General features: G+C 47.2%; 2 protein-coding genes across 6 annotated transcripts; both read left to right on the top strand.

Moving 5' to 3' along the window:
* Positions 1-8,626: 8,626 nt before the first annotated feature.
* Positions 8,627-16,330, top strand: LOC124707368. 4 transcript variants are annotated; one of them, XM_047239027.1, is made up of 4 exons: positions 8,627-8,959; positions 14,122-14,189; positions 14,320-14,395; positions 15,030-16,330. In XM_047239027.1, exon 4 carries the CDS (start codon positions 15,333-15,335, stop codon positions 16,323-16,325), a length of 993 nt encoding a protein of 330 aa, XP_047094983.1. In that variant the 5' UTR covers positions 8,627-8,959; positions 14,122-14,189; positions 14,320-14,395; positions 15,030-15,332; the 3' UTR covers positions 16,326-16,330. The 4 variants fall into 4 exon arrangements, 3 of the variants coding, with proteins under 3 accessions (XP_047094983.1, XP_047094985.1, XP_047094984.1); XM_047239028.1 differs by lacking the exons at positions 8,627-8,959; positions 14,122-14,189 and adding exons at positions 13,225-13,321; positions 13,459-13,682; XM_047239029.1 differs by lacking the exon at positions 14,122-14,189.
* A 2,409-nt stretch (positions 16,331-18,739) lies between these two features.
* On the top strand, positions 18,740-20,508 carry LOC124649970. 2 transcript variants are annotated; one of them, XM_047189542.1, is made up of 2 exons: positions 18,740-18,869; positions 18,947-20,508. In XM_047189542.1, exon 2 carries the CDS (start codon positions 19,028-19,030, stop codon positions 20,306-20,308), a length of 1,281 nt encoding a protein of 426 aa, XP_047045498.1. In that variant the 5' UTR covers positions 18,740-18,869; positions 18,947-19,027; the 3' UTR covers positions 20,309-20,508. The 2 variants fall into 2 exon arrangements, with proteins under 2 accessions (XP_047045498.1, XP_047045497.1); XM_047189541.1 differs by having other exon boundaries at positions 18,944-20,508.
* The last annotated feature ends 321 nt before the right edge of the window (positions 20,509-20,829 follow it).

The raw sequence follows: 20,829 nt of genomic DNA, 5'->3' as shown, positions 1-20,829 counted from the left end.
AACGATGTATAACACGGCGTTGTAAATCGGAATTAGAGCGCGCGCTGCGGATGCCGCGCGCGACGCCGGCGAGAGCTTCGCCGGGTGTTCTAAACCGCGGCCCCAAAATCCAGCGTTGAAATGGTTTTTTTGCAGATGCGCTGAAATGCAGCCCCAAAAACCACATTTTCACACAATTGCACATCTAAATGGATCAAACAAAACTCAAAAATAGACTAAAAATATAAATTCGGCGACGGTGGCGGAGACACCGCGGGCAGGGTGTGCTCGCGGTGACGGCTCCCCGGAGAAGCCATGGCAGTGGGCGACACAAACTCAGGCCATGTCGGGCGATGGAAGGCGAGGACGGTGTGGATAGGTTCCGGCGTTGCGCCCGTCCGCCCTGGCTCGGCGGAGCTCCTGGCGTGGTGGTGTGCAGCGGTGATCTGGCCTCCTTGAGTTCGGATCAGGGCAGGGGCCCTAGGCCCGTTTCAAGTCCATGTTCGCCCAGATCTGCAGACATCCGGCAGCCATGGGGGCTGGAGGTTTCACTCAAGTCCTCGTCATTCTTGTCTTGTTGTTCTTCCTCGTCACTGCTTTTTTTTTGCGGGCTTCGCTTGACTCCTCATCGTCGCTAATCTCCAACACTTCGTCCTTGGTCTCCACCTCACCCTTGCCTCCTACATGCCCCACTTCCTCGTTTAGCGAGGCCCCCGAGATCATCTCCGCATCAACCTTGGCTATGGTACTAGTATCAGCATGAGCAGGAGTGACTGTTCTCATCTCTGAATCAACAGGAGCTGCGGTACTGGTATCAGCATGAGCAGTAGCTGCGGTGTTCATCTTTTTTTTTTTAGATGGAAGGCATCCGCCCTGTTCCATTTCATTGAAATGAAACAACGTCTCCAGTCACAGATTTTTAAGCCCAGGTTCTACACTTTTGTCTCTAAAGAGACTGAACAGTCTACCAAAAGGACCAAAAAAAGGCATTACATATTAAGTTGCTGCTCCAACATAACATAACTGACTTATATTCTTATCTAGACAACTGCTGGGTGCACCCTAGGTCTTGAGGCGGTTCTCAAAGCGAGCTTCCGGAGTCCCAGGGCCATTAGCCACCAACATCTTCCTTCTCTTCAACGCCATCCTAGCAGGGGAATCTCTTGCGCTTTTTTGTCCAATGCCAGTATCCATTCTTCCAGCATCAGTTTTGCCTGGGGAGAGCATAATGGAGTCCATTTCATGAGTAGTTGTACCACTCTCCTCCACATCATCTGGATATTACTCCAAGTTAGTCTTCCAAAAAATATTTCATTTCGCATTTTCCACATATTCCACATAATAGAAGAAGCAATCATATTAATTGCACAATTCTTCTTGTTACTTATCCAGAGTCTAGCAACATTTTCATAGCTAATGCCAACAATAGTTTTAACAATATCAGACACATTTCTCCATATTAATCTAGTAACATCACAACTAAAACATAAGTGTTCAATAGTTTCAGTTTCTCCACAGAAAAGGCAACTAGGATCATTAACATGTTGACGTTTAGCTAGATTTTCTCTTGTCAAAATCTTGTTATGAGAAACTAGCCACAGAAACACTTGTACCCTGGGGGGAATGTTTAACTTCCACACCGCTGGTACGAACACATGGGTAATCCCTCTAAAATTCAGTAACGCATATAAGGACTGAGAACTATACACCCCTGAATCGCTCATCTTCCACACCATTTGATCTTCACCATCAGATAAGGTAAGGCCCTGTACAATAGCTACCAAATCTTCCTAGAGGCTCACTAGTTTTTGATTAAAACATCTCCTAAAAGAGAGCTTAATTTGTCCATCAACCCACACCTCGCTAATTGTCTTGTTCTGTTCATTGCAGATTATATAAAGATCCCAAAAGTGAATCGCTGGGCTAGTGCCTCTGAACCACTGATCTTCCCAAAACTTTATTTTTTTTTCCATTCCCCACTAACCATAAGTAACCAAATTTAGCAGCATTCATGGCCCACAATACTCCTTTCCAAAACGGAGAGGCTTGCACATCCCTACAGGCAAACAGATTTGGGTTTTGAGTGTTGTATTTAAATTGGATAATTTTTTTCCACGTTTTATGTTCATCAAGATTGTATCTTTTAATCCAGGAACAAAATAAAGAGATATTTAAATCTCTTATGCGGTGTTCATCTCAGCATCAACATTAGCTTCAGTAGCCATCTCGGCATCAACAAGAACTACAGTACCCATCTCGGCATCAAGCCATCAACTGATCCCCCCCAAACTATCCCTTTTTGCAGCGGAATCGCTATTCCCCAACACCGGAAGCTGATGACCCAGGCCGAGCTCCCCGCCCAATCCAGGGCTCAGCATCACAGTTGACAGCCTCCTTCTTGACCTCCAATTTGACGCCCCTAGGGGCACCGAACAGGCCGAGCAGCTCGCCCTTCTCCGCCGTGACCTCGACCTCCTTCACGGGGTCCACACTCAATTCGCCGCTTCCGGACACCGAGCCGTCATCCTCCAGGACAGCGACAACAGCTCCGATGGGGCCCATCGGCTCCACCGCGCCCGGAACCACCGCCGCCTCGTCGCCGAGATTGAAGGTCTTGGCCAGCTCGCTCGCCATGGCCTGGTCGAAGTCGAAGTCGAAGTCGTCGAGGAGCCACGCCTCGACGGGGTCGAAGTCGGCTGGCGCGGGCGCGGATGGCGGCGGCGGTGCGGAGGGGGGGGGGAGGGGGCCTAGGATGCCGCGCCATGGGTGGTGGTGGTGGGTGGGGGCTGGCAGGGGTTTCGGGGAGGCGGCGCCATGCTTGATTTTTATCTGGCGCTTGCTCGTGCGTGGGGGTTTAGGGTTTTAGCGTCGCGGGTCGCGGCGGCGCGGGGTGCGGACTGGAGGAGGAGAGTGTGGAAGCGCCTCCTTCTCGCGGTGGGGAACCGGGGTTGTGTCTTGGTCTGCAGATCCGACGTGCACGAATCTCAGCGCTCGGAGACGGGTTTTTTTTTTTAACTTAAGACGCCCACTTTATTCATTGTTCAAACAAAGAAACATCGTCAATTACATCACTTAAAACCCACGGTGGAGGTTCACCATCCCACATGAAAGAAGAATTCGAATCAAAACTACGCCTAGCTAGCTTGTGCGCCGCCTTATTTGCCTCCCTCGGACAATCCTGAAAAGATATCTGATCAATTCTGCTTGCAATCTGGAAACAGTCCAACAATATCGGCGTGAAAGGGCTCCAAAGCTCGATCTCACCAGTGCGTGCTTGAATAACTTCCATATTATCTGATTCCACTATCACCGGAACGCAACCGATATTTTCTAGGAGTTGCAGACCATATTTAAGAGCCAACGCTTCAGCATATGTAGCATCAACGAGATTTACCATCGGTTTAGCACTCCCAGCAACAGCTTCCCCTTTAGAATTACGGAGTATGGCTGAAGCTGCGCCGTTACCATCTGGAAAGAAAGTAGCATCCACGTTTAGTTTGTACTATGGGGGAGAGGGCTTCGTCCACGTGACTACCTTTGGAATCGATTTAGCAGAAGCCGATCCATAATTATGTGTTAAGACCTGAACTGAGAAGGCAGCACTTGTTGGCGATGACACATGCTCGTGCTCCACCTTCACAGCTTCCCTTCTCTGCCACCATATAAACCATGCAGCAACAACAATAGTCTCTTGCAATCCCAAATGGCCTAAAACAGGTGACTATCGTCTAGGACTCCTCGAGATCTCTTCTAGTACGACTGAACCCAATCTGTCATTGAAGAAGCTTCGTTTTGTTGCAGACGCATTTGGCAAATTATTTGGTACAACCGTCTAACAATTGTTCATATATACACCTCTGATTCATGTTATTTGTCACTAGTAAGATGTATCTGCAACTATAATAAACAGGGTTGGCATTTGGCAAGCGTTTGATTTTAACCTATACTAATAGTTAACACTTTCCTAGTCTCTTCCCGCATTGGCCACGGGCTCTTTCTTTTTCTTCTTCTTCTTCTTCTTCTTCGAAGTAGGCTTTCGCCCCGCTATATTAATATAGCAAACGACCCGATACAACGAACGCGCTGGGGCCGCAGCACAACCAAGCCCAAAAGAAAAGAAAAAGAAAGGAAAGAAGAAAAAATGCCGACACCGGCAGATCGACGAAAACGAAGATGACCCGCAACCGCTGCGCCCTCCGGAGAAGTACCACCACGCTCCTAGCACGCCGAGGCACCGCATACCAAGCAACACCTTCACCAAGGAGACGACGATGACGCCGCTGTTGCCCGGACTAGTCCTAGGGTTTCCCCTGGTATGCGGAGGGGATTGGGGAGGAGGTACACCCGACGCCCTTCAGGAAGGAAAGGTGACACCCGTAGGCGTCACCGCGTCGGTGTCGAGCATGCCGACAGGGATTTCTCCCGACCACCAAACCGACCACCCCAGACGCTCCGACGTGCTCCACCTAACATGCCGCCCACCCGCACACGCCACCACGGTCTTGTAGCCATCCTCGCCGCCTAACTGTGGTCACCGGAGCAAGGCCTAGACGAAGAAAAGGGATGCAGCGGGGACGGGGTAGCAGCACCGCAGCCACGCGGGAGGGAACTGCCTCCACCGCTTTCGCGGTAGCCGACCGGACGAGGCTACGAGGCGGACCAGGCCCGGACCGGCCCGGCCGGACCCAAAAGGGCCCGTAAAGCCCCGCTGCTATGCTGCAGCTGGCCGGCCGAAGTGCCGCCGCCGCCCACCCACCGCCGCCCTGTCTTCTCTTCCTCCAGGGAGCGCCACCGGCGTGCCCCTCCGGGCCCCGCCTGGGCCCAGATCTGGGCCGAGCGGCCCTGCCATGGCGCCGCCTGTGCAGCTCCGCCGCCAACGGCCGCGCCGCCACCCTCCTCCCACCCGACGTGGGGATCTCACCCCGCCACGCCGGACCGCCGCCGGCCGAGGAGCACCTCCCGGCCGCACCTACCCCGCGCGCAGCGCCGCGCCGAGAGGGAAAGTCGAGGGCCGCCGCCGCCGGCGCCGCCCGGGCCTTGCCCGGCGACGCACGCCGACGACGGCGGAGGAGGAGGGGAGGAGGGGGGAGCTGGACGAGGGGGAGTGGCGGCGCGGCCCCGTCGCCCGCGGGGGACGATGCGGTCGCGAGAGCGTTTTCGGTTTTTTCGCTCTTTCTTTTTCATGATCAACCTTATAAGTGAAAAGGAAATTACAAGCTTGTGCTCAGAGAAAATCGACTTCCCATCCTCCTTTAGCCATTGGTGGCGCATTGTGAGCACAGGTTGCATGTGTTTCTCTGAAACACATCGAAGCGAGAGAAACACTGTTGACGTGGTCAATCGCGGTCCTGGAGAAGAAAGCGGTAGCGAAGGCTAGACGACTAAGCTGGATCTGGCGAGATAGATCCAAGAAGACCTAACCTCACTACCTCCACGATGAAGCCTAAATTAGCCGACATGATGAACCAAGACATTTGCTGCAACGTATATAAGCCTCGACATTTGCAACATACCGCTTGTTTCTTATGCACCTAACAATCATCTTGGTCCATAGTATTGTTGATTTCTTTAATTCCTTTGTTGGCAAACACGGATTACCGTCCGGGCACCTGGGCGCACGTCCACAGGCTCGACACCGGCGCTTAAAAGCAATTCGGCAATCTCTCGGTGCAATATGCTGCTGGAACGGCTATAATCAGGTGGAAAACACACTGAAAATCACGAGTATCATTTTAGCTATGCCAGAGCCCTACAAGAAAGCTCAAAGTGCCCAGTCTTTACTGAAAAAACTTTCAATTATTTGGTACCACACCTACTTTTATTTGGTGCATTATTTCCTAGCTTCACACGGCTACACATTCTATCTCTATATATACATCTACTATCTGCATCTATTCGGAAACCCAACGAAAGTCTTTACTATGGGTTGCATGCGACTAGACTTCATCTAGCAATTAGTAATAAGAGGTATCCTGAAAAATACCTTGGGCCTCGCCCGTTCCCTAGCAACAAACTGACTTGGCCCATTACGTTCCAATGTCCATACATTGGGCTGGTCATGTTTCCCAAGCTCCACACTCCAGTCCCGTTTGTGGCACCGTATGCTCACGTGCTTGCCCTCGAAGATCAGAGTATTCCTATGGCGGTTGGCACAACAGTCTCTTCCATCGGCGGATATTCTGGAACACCGCAATATGGCTGCATCTAATTCATGTTCTCTGTGCGGAGGTGCTGATTCGTGCAGGTACTCCTTGATAGAATGCAATATGGCGGCCAGTGTTTGGGCCCTGACTAACCATGAGCTGGTAGAGCACATGATTTCTATTGGAGAACCAAATGCAAAAAATTGGTTGTTCAAGATGATCGAGACTATCCCTCACGAACAGTTCATCAAGGTAGCAATTACGCTTTGGGCTATATGGACAGCGAGACGTAAGGCTATTCACGAGGAAATCTATCAGAGCCCTTTGTCGATTTTTGGGTTTGTGAATTCTTTCATGGATGAACTAAATTGTTTGCCTCAACCAAGGGGAACTGTCCAGGCCCCAAGACCTGCTGCTTGCCGGAGATGGATTCCCCCTTCTATGGCTATCCCAAAAATCAATGTAGATGCTGCTGTGGGAAAAAATTCGAACAAAGGAGTTGCAGTTGCGATCTGTCGGGATCACACGGGTCTTTACCTTGGAGCTTCTGCGGTTGTCTTCTCAGGGATTACCGACCCTGCTAGTCTTGAAGCGTTGGCGGTTCGGGAGGCTTTGGCGCTGGCACAGTTAATAGTGGCCTCCGACTGCAAATCTGTGGTGATCGACGCAAAAAGGGGCTCTCTAGGGAAATATGGATCATTTATAGTGGAGATAAGTTAGGTCGCGTTCTGCCACCTTCCATGATTGCATGGTGGGTTATGAGAGTCGAGCAACAAATTTTGAAGCACATGATCATGATCTAGCTAGGCATTCTATTTCTTGTGATGTAGGGCGCCATTTGTGGCTTGTTAATCCCTACTTAGTTTCTATACCTGTATAAACATTTTAATGGATCAATAAAGGATGGGCGGTGTTTTTCTCAACAAAAAAAAACCTGCTCCGCAGCGGCGATCATCTCAAAAAAACAAAACAACAAAAAAACTTCGCAACGATGATCGGAAGCGCAAGCGGCGGGAGTTCCAATCTGGGGGACTGTGGTTCTGTGGTAGACCAAAGTAATTCCTTTTTTAGCCTTTAGACCAAAGTAGTTTGCAATGTGTCTAGGCTTTGAAAAATTCTAGATCCGCCAATGTTGGCAATCAGTTCAAGATTTGATCTGCCGGTTTTGCTTCCGGGCCATATGCTGTTGCACTCTTTGGCGGACAGATTTTACACTAAAGTTTGTATAACCGCACCAAAAAGAAAAAAAATACAAAAGGTCCGAGTTAATGGAAAACTCTCTGAAATGCAATACTTCTAAAGGATTCTTGGAAAAATTAGAGCATCTCCAACAAACGATGTATAACGCGGCGCTGCAAATCGGATTTAGAGCGCGTGCTGCGGATGCCGCGCGCGACACCGGCGAGAGCTTCGTCGGGTGTTCTAAACCGCCGCGCCAAGTCCAGCTTTGAAATGGTATTTTTGCAGATGCGCTAAAATGCAGTCCCAAAAACCGCATTTTCACACAATTGCACATCTAAATGGGTCAAACAAAATTCAAAAATAGACTAAAAATATAAATTCGGCGACGGCGGCGGAGACACCGCGGGCAGGGTGCGCTCGCGGTGACGGCTCCCCGGAGAAGCCATGGCAGTGGGCGGCACGAACTCAGGCCATGGCGGGCGATGGAAGGCGAGGACGGTGTGGATAGGTTCCGGCGTTGCGCCCGTCCGCCCTGGCTCGGCGGAGCTCCTAGCGTGGTGGTGTGCAGCGGTGATCTGGACTCCACGAGTTCGGATCAGGGCAGGGGGGCTAGGCCCGTTTCAAGCCCATCTTCGCCCAGATCTGTAGACGTCCGACAGCCATGGGGGCTGGAGGTTTCACTCGAGTCCTCGTCATTCTTGTCTTGTTGCTCTTCCTCGTCACTGCTTGACGAGGCTTCGCTTGACTCCTCATCGTCGCTAATCTCCGACACTTTGTCCTTGGTCTCCACCTCACCCTTGCCTCGTACATGCCCCACTTCCTCGTTTAGCGAGGCCCCCGAGATCATCTCCGCATCAACCGTGGCTACGGTACTAGTATCAGCATGAGCAGGAGTGACTATTCTCATCTCTGAATCAACAGGAGATGGGGAGATTTTATAATATACCACGCTTTACTTTGTTCCTTTACTATTTACCACACATTACTTGGCTATTTATTATTTGCCACACATTAGACCAATTTCTTTATAATTTGCCCTGTTTCTCCTTTTACAGAACAATTCATTTTTTTAACACGAAAATACATTGTGAAATACACTGCGTGTACGTCTTTAGCTGGACCGGTACCTAGTCGGACATAATCAACCAACCAAACAGAACACCAAACATCTGGCCAGTGCTATTCCCCAATCTATGCGCGTCCAGTGAGTTCCAGCTGAGAAAGTGAGAACGCGCCAGGATCCGCACCGGCCGGCCGCCTTGCCCACGCTCGTTCTTGTGGCTGGCCGAGCCACGGCGAGCTTGCCAAGGGTAGGTGCGAGGGAGCCAAGGCAAGGGATGCAGTGCTGAGCTCTTGAATGGGTGGTCGTGCGGCTGGCGGGGATGAGCAAGATGGAGCTATGGTGGCACTCGGCGGCGGGCGCGACCGAGGCTGGTGGTAGGAGCTTGCAGCGGCGCTGGAGTGGCCGCGGAGATGCACTGAGGAAGAGCTGCGGGTCGCCTGCCTTGAGGTTATTTTGCCGGCGTTCATACAGAGATGCTACCGGCGACTTCCGACGACAATCCCAAAGCTGGGTGGCGACGCCCCCGAGCTCCTGCCGTCGGCTACCTCTCCGTCATGCTGCTCGTGGCCACCTGCCCGACCAGCTACTGATGGTAAGCTCTCTCTTCTGCTCCTCCATATGCTCTGGATAAAGTTTGTTTACTTTTGCTGTTGAACTGAATGTCCATATGACTTTGTATACAAAGTATGACTAGAGTTAACTCATCTGGCTTGTTAATTCGCATGCCACACTAAATACTTCGTCAATACTATAAAACTACTCTGAACCTAGTAGCCTGAAGGTTTCATGGAAACAAGTTTAATTGTCAAAACTGAATATGTATGGTATAGGACTCCTCTGAAAATTAGGTGTCAGGTGTAAATTGGGTTGTGGTACTGAGGTACATCTACTACTCTGAATACTAAAAGCCTTGGTTTGATTGCTGATGAATTTCGTATTAAGAAGATCCAATTTAGCAATTATCTGCACATGGATGAAATACAGTTCAGATTTGCCAGGAAACAAGCAAGCATTAATTTATTAGACAGCAGCATAGCATTTACAGCTACAGAACAGAGCACACCTTGGTTTACAAATTCAAAGATATATATCACCTAAACATGATAGGTACTGATTATGATCAGTTGTGCCTTTAGATATCCCAAAATTTAGGATTACATGGAATTGACATAATTCATCATACGATAGATCACCAACTCATAATTCAGAGTTTAAAATAGTCAAAATAATAAATTTTGTGTGCATTATTCAATAAATAAAGAAAGGCAACACATCTATCTTAGAATTGAAAACAGAGTCTTGACTCAATAAAATCATTGTTTCCTCCTCCTTGGAGTTAATTTTTTCTTGGATGCATTGGAACTTGAAGGCACATCAAAACTAGGCGCAGCCGGAGATGTAGTAGTTGTCACTGGTGGTGGTGATGCGCCACCTTCGGCCATGGCCATAGAAAGTCTCCTACAAATTATACATGATGTTAGAAAACAGATTTTCCCCATAATTCTGTGCATATGAAAGCAAGTAGAAGGATTACCTCCTCGTAACAGGCCAGCGTGTGGGCGGCGCGGGCGGCGGCGGTGCGGATGGGGAGGGGGAGGGGGGCCTAGGATGCCGCGACATGGGTGGTGGTGGTGGGTTGGTGCTGGCTGGGGTTTCGGGGAGGCGGCGCCATGCATGATTTTTATCTCGCGCTTGCTCTTGCGTGGGGGTTTAGGGTTTTAGCGTCGCGGGTGGCGGTGGCTGGCTGCGCGGCGCGGGGTGTGGAGGGAGGAGGAGAGTGTGGAAGCGGCTCCTTCTCGCGGTGGGGAAGTGTCTTTGGTCCGCATCCCGCAAATCGGGCGATACACGTCTGCAGCAGGTCCGACGTGCACGAATCTCAGCGCTTCGAGACGAGCCCATTTGTTGCATACGCATTTGGCAATTATTTATTTGGTACAACCGTCTGGCAATTGTTCATATACCCCTCTGATTCATGTTATCTGTCACTAGTAAGATGTATCTGCAACTAAAAAAAAAAGTTATAGACGTCACAACTGCTGAGGCTCAGGCGGTGAGAGATGGCCTCCGTCTTGCGGAGCGCATTGGCTGCAACATTATTGAGGTGGAGTTGGATTTCCTTGGTGTGGTTACGGCCTTCCAATAACCTCTGGAGAATAGGATTGTGGGCACGACCTTTCTGGATGAGTGCCGGACGATGATGGCGGGGTTCAACTCGGCCGTCCTAAAACACTGTCCAAGAGAATCAAACAGAGCGACGGATCTTTTAGCTAGTTCACTAGAGGATAGAAATTGTAATGTTTTGGCTCGAGAGCCTGCCTGTCTTTCTCTACCCACAAATTATGGACGATGTAACTCTACTATGATAGGGGCAGCAAGTTCTTGATGCACTCTTTTCCTTCCGAGGTACCTAGGGGGTCGGTAGGTTTTTAATGAGACGGCTTGCTTGCATGTAATAGAAAATGTTTCAAAAAACAAGGGGTTGGCATTTGGCGAGTGTTTGATTTTCAACTATAATAGCTTAACACTTTCCTAGTCCCTTCCCTCATTGGCCACGGGCTTTTTCTTTTTCATGCTCAACCTTATAAGTGAAAAGGAAATTACAAGCTTGTGCTCGGGGGAAATCGATTTCCCTTCCTCCTTTAGCCATTGGCAGCGCGTTGTGAGCACATGTTGCATGTGTTTCTCCGAAACACATCGAAGCGAGAGAAACATGTTGATGTGGTGGATCGCGGTCCTGGAGAACAAAGCGGCTGTGAAGGCTAGACGACTAACCTGCATCTGGCCAGATAGATTCAAGAAGACCTAACCTCACTAGCTCCGTGATGGAGACTAAATTGGCAGACATTATGAACCAAGACACAAACACCAACTACAAAACGAGAAGATATAACAAGATCCGCCACTCCAAGAACGCAACAACCTAACGACTAGACATGTGGCCTTCGCCAATGCGGAGTGGTTGAATGGATCGCCTCTTTGGCCTTTTTTTTTCCTCTCGAGAGAGAAACAATAGCCAACTCTTGTCACAAGTTTGGGCCGCAACAAAATATCTCGAGTTTTGGGTAGAATCGGTTACATTGGGCTAATAGTGGCCTTTTTGGGTGAATTTCACACCTTCTGCTCATGCAACTCAAAAGTGAATAATAAAGGAGATGGATGAACAACTGCAACTCCATTTAGCTTGAGTAAGTGTATGGATTCGGGATGGGTTAGAAACTATTGCACAAGAGTACATAGAACTAGCCCGTTCTATATATACAGTCATGCGTCGCAATATTTCTTGATAAGCATTGAGATGACAACCACCAACACTTTAGAATTTGTATCATTGTAACTATGCCAGAGCCCTACAAGAAAGCTCAAAGTGTCCAGTTTTAACTGAAAAAACTTTCAATTATTACCACACCTACTCTTATTTGGTGCATTATTTCCTAGCATCACACGGCTACACATTTCTATCTCTATATATACATCTACTATCTGCATCTATTCGGAAACCCAACGGAAGTCCTTCCTGTGTAGTAAGTTAAGGTAAAAAAAGATAACGTGTGCTTGCATGCGACTAGACTTCAGTAGCAATTAGTAATGGGAGGTATCGGGAAAAATAACTTGGGCCTCGGCTGGTCCCTAGCAGCAAACTGACTTGGCCCATTACGTTCCAATGTCCATACATTGGGCTGACCATCTTCAGGAAGCCACGCCCATTGATTGAATCGATCGGTTAGTCTCCAGAGTCCATGCTCCAATCCCTTTTGTAGCACAGTCTGTTCCCATGCTTGCACTCCGCAACGGCGATCGTCTCAAAAAAACAAAACAACAAAAAAAACTTTGCAGCGATGATCGGAAGCGCAAGCGACGGGAGTTCCAATCTTGGGGGACGGTGGTACTGTGGTAGACCAAAGTAGTTCTTTTTTTAGCCTTTAGTTCAAAATAGTTTGCAATGTGCCGAAAAAGTTCTAGATCCACCAATGTTGGCAACCAGTGGTAATTTTTACGGCTAGTCTGTTTTGTAATAGTGCTTTGCTGAAAGCTCAAGAGGTTGACTTGGAGTCATTTTATTTTGCACGGTGGGGCAATATCAAATTGTAAAGTTTCTTGTTAGCCCCGGCACACTATGTCATAATTGATTTATAGAGGCACTTTAGTTGAACCACTTTTCAAAAATGCCTAGTAAAATTATTTTTTGAGGAATTTATAATTATTGCCTAGAAAGATACAATTTTTAGAGACACTTTTTAAAGTGCACGTAAAAATATAATATTTAGATGCAATTTTCCTAAAGTGTCTATAGGAATATTGATTATTTAAGATGCCTTCCAAAAATGTATGTAATCTATGTTTAGGCACATTAAAAAGTGCCTAGACAAATGGATGTGACTAGTTTCTGGTCGATCGAGAACTAACTTCGTTCTTCGTGAGATGGTGTCATCAAATCTTTTCAACCCACATTATAACTGATGATTAGAATGAATCACGAATTAAATCTAACGTTTTGGTGCATTTTTCTTAATTTTTAACTAAAAAAAATCTCATATGCACCTTGCAAAACCGTAGAAAAATATGTAGCTTTCAAAAAAAAAAAAAACTTATACTCCGTCTCGCACGCCCCCGCCGCTTGTCCCCGCTTCTCTCGGATTCCCCCTCCTCCTCATGATCAGGCGTCGTCTCCGCAGGATCGGAAGAGGCGTTGCGGTGGTCTTGGTCCTCCTACGCGCCGCCCGGGCACGGTGCTCCAGGCGCTCCACGGCGGCGGCGGCGGCGACTGAGCACTACCTGCACATGGCACGCCTCGCGACCCAGTACCAGGACGCGGCCGACGCCCTCTGCTACGTCCACCACGCCCTCTCCCCCCTGCAGCGACCTCCGACCGCAGCAGACCTCGTCGTCGCCTCGCGCAACCCCGCCGGAGCACGGTCCAATGCACATCGACACGAGGGCTGACTAAACCCCTTTGGTAAGCACCCCTGCTCGACTGCTCCTCCTCTGCGCCCGCCATCTGCTCGATGGAATGCGGCGCCGACTAGCCAGAGACAAGCTCGCTCGTAATTTTCTGTCCATAGTCTCATCCCGCCTGTGGTTCTGCTGCTGCAGTGTTACTTAGCGAAGCTAATGAGTTTCCACTTACCGCTACGGGCCCTCACTCCTGGACTCCCTATGAGGTGAGGGAGGTCGTCGATGCGGTCGCCAGTTGCCGCTTCGAGGTCAGGGAAAATGCCGCCACTGAGGAGGCCATCCTCATGCAGGTGCTGCTGCTGCGCTTGGACTTAGCAGCGCGATAGGGACATAGGGTGGCGTCATGAAGACATGCTTGCAAGGTAGGGAACTTGAGCGGCATGGGAGATGGCAACTCCATGGCTTCCTCCCGTGCACAGCTCTACATTCACGGTACTTGCTATATTCACAGCTCTAATTTTTACTGTACCGTCATTGCATCGTGATAGTAATCAGGGATTGGAGCAGCTTGCATGTCGGTTTGTGAGATCAACTATCTATCACGTTATGTTGTGCTGTTGACTTGCAAAATAAATTTGGACTGATGCGACTCTAGTTAACCATTGCCATCTACTCTAATTATGTTCTGAGGACTATAATTCTCTGTAATGACTTTGTTCAGAATATAATATAAGCTCTCTTTTCGTCTCATTTTTTTTTGTAATTGTTTTGCCCTGATGGGATATAAGGAAATAGACTTCCCCACATATATTAATGATGCACTTTACATTGTTGCGGCCACTGAAACTTTTTTTTACATAGCTGCGTATGAACTATGAAACAACAAGGCCTTGAAGGCCATAAAGACCTTAATTTTGCTTCATTTCCTGGTGAGTTTGCCTTGCTACATGTTAGGTAGTATACCTAATACTCTTTCTTGGTGCATTTCTAGATTACCATTTAGTGTTTAACGATCCATCCTGTACAACAGTTGTGTTGTTCATGCTGTTTTTCTTACAGCTCACTGGAAGGCTTTTGTTCAAGGAGGTACTTCTGTCCTAAGGTGACCGGCTGCCTTTGTTTGCCGCAAATTCAGGTTTGCTTCCTCCCTATCTATCAATATCTTTCATCCTAAATTCAAGCAGCCATCATTCAAAGTCCACATGGTTGATCTACACCTTAGGAAAGATGCACATTACCCTAGACTTATTGTATCTTCTCCAAGTGCAGTATCAGTTCTTATCCAGTTTCAGGCAAAGCTTTATACAAATGTTTATATGGTATCAGGATTTAATAAAAATAACAGTAGAGGGCTTTGTCCTACTGTTTATGTGTCAAAAAGATATATGGTATCAGGTCATTACGTTTTCAGAGCTAAACAGAGACAATTTATGTACTGGGCAAACTACAGACTCTTTTCCATGTCAACTTCATTTGCAAATAGCAGAGGGGCATGGTTCCTTATAGCTTAACATTGTTGTCAGCAACCCAATCGGAAGTTGTAACTACTGATGTGCCTGTTCCTTATAGCTTAACATTGTTGTCAGTTTATCAGCAACTAAATTGAAAAGCCATAATTAACACAGTGATGTGAATTTTCATGCATGTTCTAATACTTCATCTTTTTTTGCTAGTGTAGCAGGATATCAGTTATTTTTTCACATAAAAATGTTTACTAGATCGTATATCTATTTCAGTATTCTTATGTTTTCTTAATTGCAAAACTGCAGATGCATCTCACCCTGGATTTGTAAAATGGGAATGTAGTAAGTGGTGCTTGCTTCCAGCTCCCGACTAGAGGATGGCATGCCAAATTTCTAAAGCCATGACATCTGCAGCATTGAGTTAGGTCTCCAAATCTTCCGGACTACCAGGTGCTTTATTAGGTAAACTCCTCTAAAGTTCAGTGTATACCCAGCATACTGTAGTGTTCCCAGCAAAACCCTGAATCCACCTAGAGCATGCTTTAAAATGAGAATTCATGTTCGTTCTGGGAAAGAAGTTCACATACAGCTCAGGTTCCACTAATCCGCATGCATGAGAATCTTATAAGAACACTTTTGTTCTATGCAAGAGTAGTTGGAAGATTCAATTTGTTTTATGGGAACAATTCTCTAGCTGTGCAGTCCAATTTGATTCGCCGAGGTATGGTGTTGGAAGATACTAAATGCTTGGTCTGTCAGAGGATAGACGAGGATGGTTGTCACCTGTTTCTTAAGTGCAAGTCAGGTAAGGAGGTATGGAAAGAACTGAATATGCTAGAAATCAGAGGAAAATTGTTACAGTGTAATGGTGTTCAGGAAGTCTTGGACGAGATTTGGAGATTGGATGAACGCAAGTGTGTTGAGATAATAGCCATGTGGTGGATTTGGTGGAATCAGCGGAACAAAATCCGTGAAGGAGGGGAGAAGGTGGCTGCAGCAGACTTGGCATACCGTGCTAGGTGTTTAACGGCTGATTGTTTAGAATTTTGCAAACCTGCTCGACAGGATATAACCTTTTTACCAGCCAAATGGGAACCACCAGATGCTGGTTTTCTGAAGTTCAATATAGATGGGTCTTTAAAAAAAGGAAACTATCATGGTGGCTGGGGTGTCATAGTGCGTGATGAGGAAGGCCATGTCGTCTCAGCCGCAGCTGGTGGAGCCGATGGAATACATGATGCTTTTAAGGCTGAGCTCAAGGCGCTAGAAGTTGCCATCGATCTGGCATCAAGTTTGGGGGCAATAAGGGTTATCTTTGAAACTGACGCACTGTTGCTTATGTATGCTATGAACAACCCAAGTGTTGATTTTTCTCCTGCTGCAGCTATCATTGAAGACCTGAAGATCCAATGCCGTACCTGGTTTTCCAAGTGCTCTATTTTTTCATGTAAGAGGGAGGTGAATGGAGTCGCTCATGAGTTTGCCAAGATAGGTGCTTTGTGTACAACTGGTACGATGAAGGTGTGGGAATCTGATGTTCCAGCTGATATTGCTGTTCTTGTAATAGGCCCAATAACATGCATACTTTACATTGTTAAATAATAATAATTAAATCCCACATAATAGCCAATCTAATAGCCAACCTACTACATGAGTGGGCTTTATGATGGATGTAGATGACATGGAATATCTATATAACCAGTATCGAGCTCTCTTATTAATCTTGCTCTAACAGGATAGGCGACTGATGGTTTGTCGGATCCTCCTTTTCTACTTCTATTTATCTAGAGCCTTCTCCTGCCCTCTCCACCAATTATTTCTCAATCAAGCTTCCATTGCTGCCAACCTCGTTTTTTTCTTGGCACTGCACACAAATTCTTCAAGCCCCGCCGGTTCCTACCACACTTGGCTTGGTTTCCCACTCCGCATCTAGTTGGTTGTCCTGGCCATGCCTTCCCACTCATCCTCAAGCTGCCCAGGCCAATGCCCCTCCAATGAGCACGGACATGCCCTACGAGCGCAAAATAGCAAACCAAACAAACTGCTTCTCGTTTCTCCACTCAAGCCCAAGTAAAATTATTGGCATCCAACATAGTGCCAATTCTAGTCCAAGTCAAGTTTCTACTCATATGATACCTGTTGGACCAAGTTGCATTAGATGGGCAAAATTTTTTATTGGCAACCAATCAAGCCCTAAGTTAACCTCATGAGCTTTCACAGCGTTGCAAACTTGGTAGTCCAATCGATTTGTGCTCCGATAGACGATGCGGAACGATGCCTAACGTATTTTTCAAGGCATGCACAATTCCTAAAACAAATAAAAGACAAGGCAAATATCTTCCCTCTCTTTCCTTACTACACCGTAGCTGTGTGTACTTATTTAACATGTGGATCCCACGGAAAGTGCAAACGGAACATGTGTGCGCAGTGCCTGCACCCAGTTTCTTAAAAAAATGGAAAAAATGTTATTCAATCTTACTCGTGTAATTTTTCACTGAAAAATACGATTGTATGTGGCCTACATAAGAATGACAAAATATCCAAAAAAAAATCATTTTCTCATTTTTGTGTAGGTTACATATAATCTTATCTTTTCATGAAAACTTAAACGAGTAAGTATCAACATAGTATATACATGCGTGCATTATTTCAAATTTATCTAAAACTTTAAAATATAATTTTTCATAACCAGATGTCGCGCGCACCCAGGTTTCAAAAGCACCGGTCGATGGATCCCAATACTCTTTGCCTATCGAAGTGCCTCAAAAATTAATCTAGGCATCGGTGATGAGGTGGCTACCTTTCTGAGGTATTGGGCACCGATGACGCTGGTCAAGGTGTTTTTGGCCAAGCACTTGCACGGTTGTTAGGGGAGGAATTAGCCATTGTTTGAAAGGAGTCTCAATCCTGTCTATCAAGGATTAAACCTCACGTTCTGTGCGTCTCACTTTCACGGCCGGACCTCTCTGTGTTCGGGAAGAACAAGGAGTGGCGTGGCAGGGTTGGCACAGCGATTCTCAGTGTAAACTGAGCATGTCAGGCCATCAGCCCCTCAGCCCCTCGAGCTTCGTCATGGCTACTCTCTCCTGTCTTCAACAATTATGTGTCGCTTGCTCTCTCACCACGAAAGCAGGACGCTGGGGAGAAGGTGGCGCCGTACTGGCGCCCGGATGGTGTTCGACCAAATGGATCTGTGGGCAGCGTACTGTTCCTGAACACTTCTCAGCCTACCGCACCAATGAGGTCAGTGTACTGTTCCTCATCTTGTATGAATACGAATGGGAACTAGTAACGCCATGCGACATTTGTTGCCTGACTTGGTTAGCCCATAGACTCTCACTTTGTTAGCTGGTAATTTAAGGCTTTTGGTTGGCTGACTTAACCTTTTCTCCTGGACTTTTATGCCCTGGTATTTTTTATTGGCTGCGGCTAGTTCTTGATTGATCTAGAATTAGCTTAATTCTCGGTCATCCAGTTTCATGTGTAATTTATGTGCAACACGGGTAAAATATGCAATTGCACACCTATGTGTAATTCTCATATGCAAGATTCACAAAGCAAATCTAACGGTCATATAGTCAATCTAGAACTAGCTTAATTCTCGGTTGATCTAGAATTAGCAAAAGTTTTTTTTTACTTCTTATACCCATTAACAATTAGGAAGAGAGAAGAACATGGTCTAGACAAGTATGACCCTCCTTCACATGATTCTGGCTTTTCCATCGAATATGTTTTCTGGACAAGTAGTCTCCTAGTTTGTCCATACTACTGTCTTGCTGAGCAAATAAAAGACTCGAAATCACCATCATTTTCCCGTGGTGCATGAAAAGTTCAGCTAAAGCACCGTTTCCAGGACCAATCTAGATCAGCGTGGAACGATAAGGACAAGCTAGAGGTGGAGTAGTTGACAACTCAGACAGTGACGGTTTCCTTCCAGTATGTGCGCTTTGCCTGCCTGTTAGCAATACAAAGTTGCTCTATGTGTAACATCCGGTCATTGACTTGTCAAGCAGGAAACTCCAGCAGTCTGCTATTTCCTTCTTCCTCCTATCCTCTCTTGGGCTCCATGATTGGTTAGAACTTAGAGCTCCGAGATAATTAGATTGGAGGAATTCAAGATGGAGCTTGCCATATCTGCAGTAACAGGTGAGCTCGTGAGCCGGTTCGTTTCATTCCTTATCAACAAGTATCACTCAGGCCGCGCATACTCTGAAGAGAAGCAGGTGGAGAGGCTACAACAAGTTCTCTTGAGAGCTCGAATAGTCGTCGAGGAGGCGGACGGCCGGTACATCACAAACTCCGGGATGCTGGAACAGCTTAATATGCTCGCAGAGGCCATGTACAGAGGCTACTGGGCACTAGGGGCGTTCAGGTACAGGTCGCTTCAAGAGACTCCAACGGAGGAGGAGCAGATTAGCTACTCATCCTCTAAACGTTTTCGCACGGTTCATGGCAGTGCTAGAAAGAATACGGCCACGTATCTTGTCGACTTGCAAGGTGTGTTGGAAAGCTTAGAGTATGCGGTTTCTAGCATGACGGAGTTTGTTGTTCTCTTGGGCGGATGCGACCATATGCTGCGTCGACCATACGATGCATATCTTTACAATGACAACATCATGTTTGGACGTCACGCCGAAAAGCAAAAGCTCCTGAACTTCGTGTTGCAGCACGGCCCTCACTGTGGTGCACCGGCTGTCCTCCCAGTCATCGGTGGTCCTGCGGTTGGCAAGAGGACTCTTGTTGCCCATGTATGCAAGGATGAGAGGGTTAGCTCACAGTTCTCTTCGATTTTGCACCTGAATGGGGATTCCATTTGTGGAATAGCAGACCATGGCAGTCTCTTGTCGGGGAAAGTATTGGTAGTTGTTGAGCTTGTTTCAGATGTTGACAAGGAGGACTGGGCCAAGTTTTGTTCCACCCTGGCAAGCATGGACAGTGGAAGCAAGGTAATCATAGTCAGCCGGTGTAAAAATTCAGAGAAACTGGGAACAGTCAAGCCGATCTTCCTCAATACCCTGCCATACGAGGAATTCAGCTACCTCTTTAAGACACTTGCTTTCGGGAGCGAAGACCCAGCACAGCACCCGCACTTAGCACGAATAGCAGACGAACTGGCCAGGGAGCTGCAGTCGGATTGGTCGCTCGTCGCCGCAAACTTGCTCGCTGACATGATGAGAAAAAATCTAAGTCTCCATTTCTGGCTCTGCACGTTGAGCAGGATGAGAAGATTTGTTGAGAGGAACTTCTCCCTGTTCGGGGAGCACCCGCAGTTGCTGATTCTGAGACGCCATCAGGTAGATGTTTCAGACTTCATCTTGCATTCTGCTTCTCCCCTCCGCATTGTACCGTCTTGTGCCGCTGGCAGCAGCCGGACTGAGGTTACAGAGCAAAGGGCATTGCTACCGAAGGTGAGGGTTGGGGATCTGCTGGTGGATCCTGGACTTCGGCCACAAGGGGATTTCAATGTCGTTACTTGGGAATCAAGGTTGCCACCATACACTTCGTTTGTTCATTTCGTTCCAAATGGTGCCCCAGGTGTGCCTGAAGATACTCCTCTGTCTGGGAGGAAGCGCAAGTCCATTTGACTCAAAGGATCTTCTACAGGGATTTAGTAGAGTTGGAATCTTTAGTGCCCCATTCGTTTGTAAATAAACAAAGATTTAGATATTGACACAGTGTTCCATATGTACTTCAGTACCTGTAACCATCATCTTTGTACATGTATGCCAATTGAAACTCGTGAAATTTTAGGTTAGGAAGAAAATCCTGAAAATTTTAATTTTCAGTCCTCCATTTTTTATACCTGACTTACAGTATTGCGAGTTACAGTATAGCGTTGGTTGTAAAATTTCAATTCACACCCAAGATTTGGAATATATTTATACATGACTTACAGTATAGCGAGTTATAGAGCGAAAATCCAATATGGTTCACGGGTGCATATGAACCCATTGTGTAAAAACATATTTTAAAATATGTAAAAAATCTAAAATAAGACAAATTTTTGGGATTTTTTATGTGATATGTTTAAAAAGAGGAATTCGGGAAAACGCCTTACATTTGTGGAGGCCTTGGCAGTATACACGCCGACTCTGCGGCTCCCCTA

The sequence above is a fragment of the Lolium rigidum genome, chromosome 4 (genome assembly GCF_022539505.1).
Source record: "Lolium rigidum isolate FL_2022 chromosome 4, APGP_CSIRO_Lrig_0.1, whole genome shotgun sequence".
Classification (NCBI taxonomy): Eukaryota; Viridiplantae; Streptophyta; class Magnoliopsida; order Poales; family Poaceae; genus Lolium; species Lolium rigidum.
The sequence above is the reverse complement of the archived record's forward strand: the minus strand, read 5'-3'. Positions and strand labels throughout refer to the sequence as shown.

Coding starts and splice junctions, on each gene's coding strand:
- LOC124707368 (XM_047239029.1), top strand. CDS start 15,333: ATGCATGAGAATCTTATAAGAACACTTTTGTTCTATGCAAGAGTAGTT.
- LOC124649970 (XM_047189542.1), top strand. CDS start 19,028: ATGCTGGAACAGCTTAATATGCTCGCAGAGGCCATGTACAGAGGCTAC.